Source organism: Plutella xylostella, chromosome 13, assembly GCF_932276165.1.
Source record: "Plutella xylostella chromosome 13, ilPluXylo3.1, whole genome shotgun sequence".
In the NCBI taxonomy this organism is placed as follows: Eukaryota; Metazoa; Arthropoda; class Insecta; order Lepidoptera; family Plutellidae; genus Plutella; species Plutella xylostella.
In genome coordinates this window covers 3172246-3175453 of record NC_063993.1, presented here as the reverse complement: position 1 = coordinate 3175453, position 3208 = coordinate 3172246, and the positions used below count along the sequence as shown (strand labels likewise).

At 33.7% G+C, this 3208-nt stretch overlaps 1 protein-coding gene across 1 annotated transcript; it reads left to right on the top strand.

The window, feature by feature from the left end:
* The first annotated feature begins 280 nt into the window (after positions 1-280).
* On the top strand, positions 281-2485 carry LOC105389118 (probable arginine--tRNA ligase, mitochondrial). The gene is made up of 3 exons (XM_011560188.3): positions 281-395; positions 676-1804; positions 1908-2485. Exons 1-3 carry the CDS (start codon positions 360-362, stop codon positions 2405-2407), a joined length of 1665 nt encoding a protein of 554 aa, XP_011558490.3. The 5' UTR covers positions 281-359; the 3' UTR covers positions 2408-2485.
* Positions 2486-3208: the final 723 nt, after the last annotated feature.

Below are 3208 nucleotides of genomic sequence, written 5' to 3'. Positions count from 1 at the left end.
CGGGTCCATTCACTTCAAAAACAGACAGACCTTCACACAATCGTGAAAAGAGTTGAAGAAGAGGCTGACATGAAATGGCGATCGCAAATCGGGAGTAGGAACCTACCCACAGAGAAAGATATTTTTTTTTTCGATTTCCGTAACGGAAACGGAAGTTATTACTTGACATTTATAATCTGTGACTTAAATTTTTTGGCGTCTGTCAAAATCTATTGATAATTCAATAAAAACATAACCTAAATATAATTTTAAGTTTATAATAATTTTACGTAAACAAGCTTTAAACAAGTAAATTAGCTGAATTATTATTAAATTATCACTTAAACGGTAACCATACTCGGTGATTTTATTGATAGAAAATGTGTATAAGACTTAAACTAAAAATATTGGAAAAGGTTTGGATTATATTACAATTATTTTGTAACTTGCATTACCGCATAAGTTCGCATCGTTCTATGGGTTCCCGTCCAGAATTTCAGGATCAATATTAGCCTGTAGCATTCAGAGATAATGTTGTATTTAATATTGAAAGAAGATATTTAATTAGTTCAATAGTTCTAGGTTTTTTCTGTAAAATATAATGTATGTACACGCAAATATTTCCTCTAGTATTGTATGCAATCATTCATATTATATGTTTTTATTGATTTTTTAAAATATTTATGTTATTTCCAGATATTACCTAACCTAGAGAAAGATGCTATTCGAAATTACATTCGGAACATGCAAGTTACCCACAAGCATGGAACTAATAATTTCTTCATTGACTTTAATATTGCATCAGAAAATAAATTTAAAAAACCAACAATAAACGGTACCGATTTTACAAATGGTATCAAGTACTTACAAACAGAGAATGAAAATATGTTAAGATTTAGTATCAACAGAGATATGTTTATGAAAAATGTTATTGAAGGGATTAACAAAAAACCTTCTATACATGAAGTTGGTAAAAACATTGTTATGGATTTCAGCTCTCCCAACATTGCAAAACCATTCCATGTGGGACACCTGCGGTCTACAATCATTGGAAATTTCATAGCCAATATAAACAGGCATTTCAACAACAATGTAACAAGAATAAACTACTTAGGGGACTGGGGCACTCAATTTGGTCTTCTGCAAGTTGGAATGAAAGCAAAAAACATTAGTGTTGCAGATCTAAAGGACAATCCTATCAGAAGCCTGTATGAAACCTATGTGTTTGCCAACAAGCTAGCAGCAACTGACCAGAGTGTGCAAGATGAAGCCAGGAAATACTTTGCAAACATTGAACAAGGAAAAACTAATTTGGAAAGTTGGAAGCAAATCAGGGATGTCACAGTGGAAGAACTACAAAATGTTTACAAAAGATTGGGAATAACTTTTGATGAATACCATTGGGAATCAGACTACAATGGTGGAGCTATAAAGGATTTAATGTCTAATCTGGAACAAAGAAATATCATAAGAACAGATGAATTAGGAAAGAAGGTTGCTACATACAAAGATAGAAATATAACAGTATTAAAAAGTGATAATTCCACATTGTATATATCAAGAGATATAGCAGCCCTTATTGATAGATACAACAAATATAAATTTGACAAAATGCTCTATGTAGTAGACAATGCACAAACAGATCATTTTGCTGCTGTTTTCAATTTGGCCAAACAGATTGATGAGAAATTTGCTAATGGATGTGAGCATGTCAAATTTGGGAGAATCAAAGGAATGAGCACAAGGAGTGGAAATGTTGTCTTCTTAAATGATATATTGGATGAAGCTAAACTGAAAATGTATGAGAAACAAAAGGAATCTAAAAGTATGATGTACTTAAGTATAGATAATTATTATAAAATACATAAAAGATCATATTTTTTTTACATGATACTATACTTAATCATTTATTTTGTCTTTATTTACAGACACAAGGAGCTCTGCTATGGACGAGGAGACTTGTGACACTCTTGGCACAACAGCCGTCATCATCAATGACCTCAAGCAGAGAAGACAGAAGGACTACAGCTTTGAGTGGGATAGAGCATTACAAAGTGAAGGCGACAGTGGCATCAAACTACAGTACCTACACTGCCGTCTGTGGAGCCTGGAGTCAAACTGTGGGGTTAAACTGCCACAGGATTTTGACCCTCAATATCTACCAGAACCAATAGTATCAGATGTGATAGCTGAACTAGCCAAATTTGAAGATACTCTACAAAAGAGTGCAGATGAATATGAAGCCTGCGTCCTAGTCAACTATTTATTCAGATTAGCTAGACTTGTGAATAGAATGTTTAATGAATTAAATGTAAAAAATGTCAGCCCGGAGTTAGCATCCCAAAGACTTGTAGTCTTTCATACTGCTAGGCTTGTTGTTAAGTCTGGTCTAGAAATATTAGGAGTGAAACCATTGCAAGAGATGTAATGTTGTTAACTACTCGCGTATATAAAGCTATAAGATGCGATGTAGAAGCTGGTTAAGTATTTCTTAAGTAATATATAAATGTGTAAGTAAAAAAATTAAATGTTTTATTGAGTATATTTTAATATCTACTGCACAGTCCATAATATATGTAGAACTTTTGTTCTACGACTTATGAAAATGAGCGGGGAAAAAACGGAATTAGCAGGATCAGCAGAGGTAAGTAGCAGGACTATAGTTGTTCAGGATGACCCAATAAGATTGAAATAAGGCTCCATTCCAGTATAGAACAACACGCGGACTAGGTTTTAGCAATGACGCTTTTGTCATTAGGTTCTATCACGGTTCTTTGTAAAATAAAATATTCTGAAAATAAGAAGCATAGTCATATTTTTAAGATTCTGCCTAAACTGTCTAAAAAAAAGAATTAGTTCCAAAATTTACCGTTAGATGGCCCTCGGTGTATTGGGAGGTAAGTTCTAATAATAATCTATATATCTTTTTTCCCCGCTTCGTTACCCGCCTTTCCGCCAGCGATGTACAGCTTTCCAAGTTAGCGAGGAACGTAAATCATTTTTTTTGGACTTTCAGCCCTGCTCGTCCTATAGGTACGGTGGCCTGCGCAGGCGCGGATCCAGACGTAAAAATAGGTGATGGGCAAGTATATAAAAAAGTGGTTTTGCCTCGCCTAGAAGATATAACGATTTTTTTTATGTTAAGTAACGACGTAGGTACTTAACATAAAAAAAACAAACTGAAAAATTTACAGTTTTGAATAATATTTAAGTAACAATGTTTGATCCC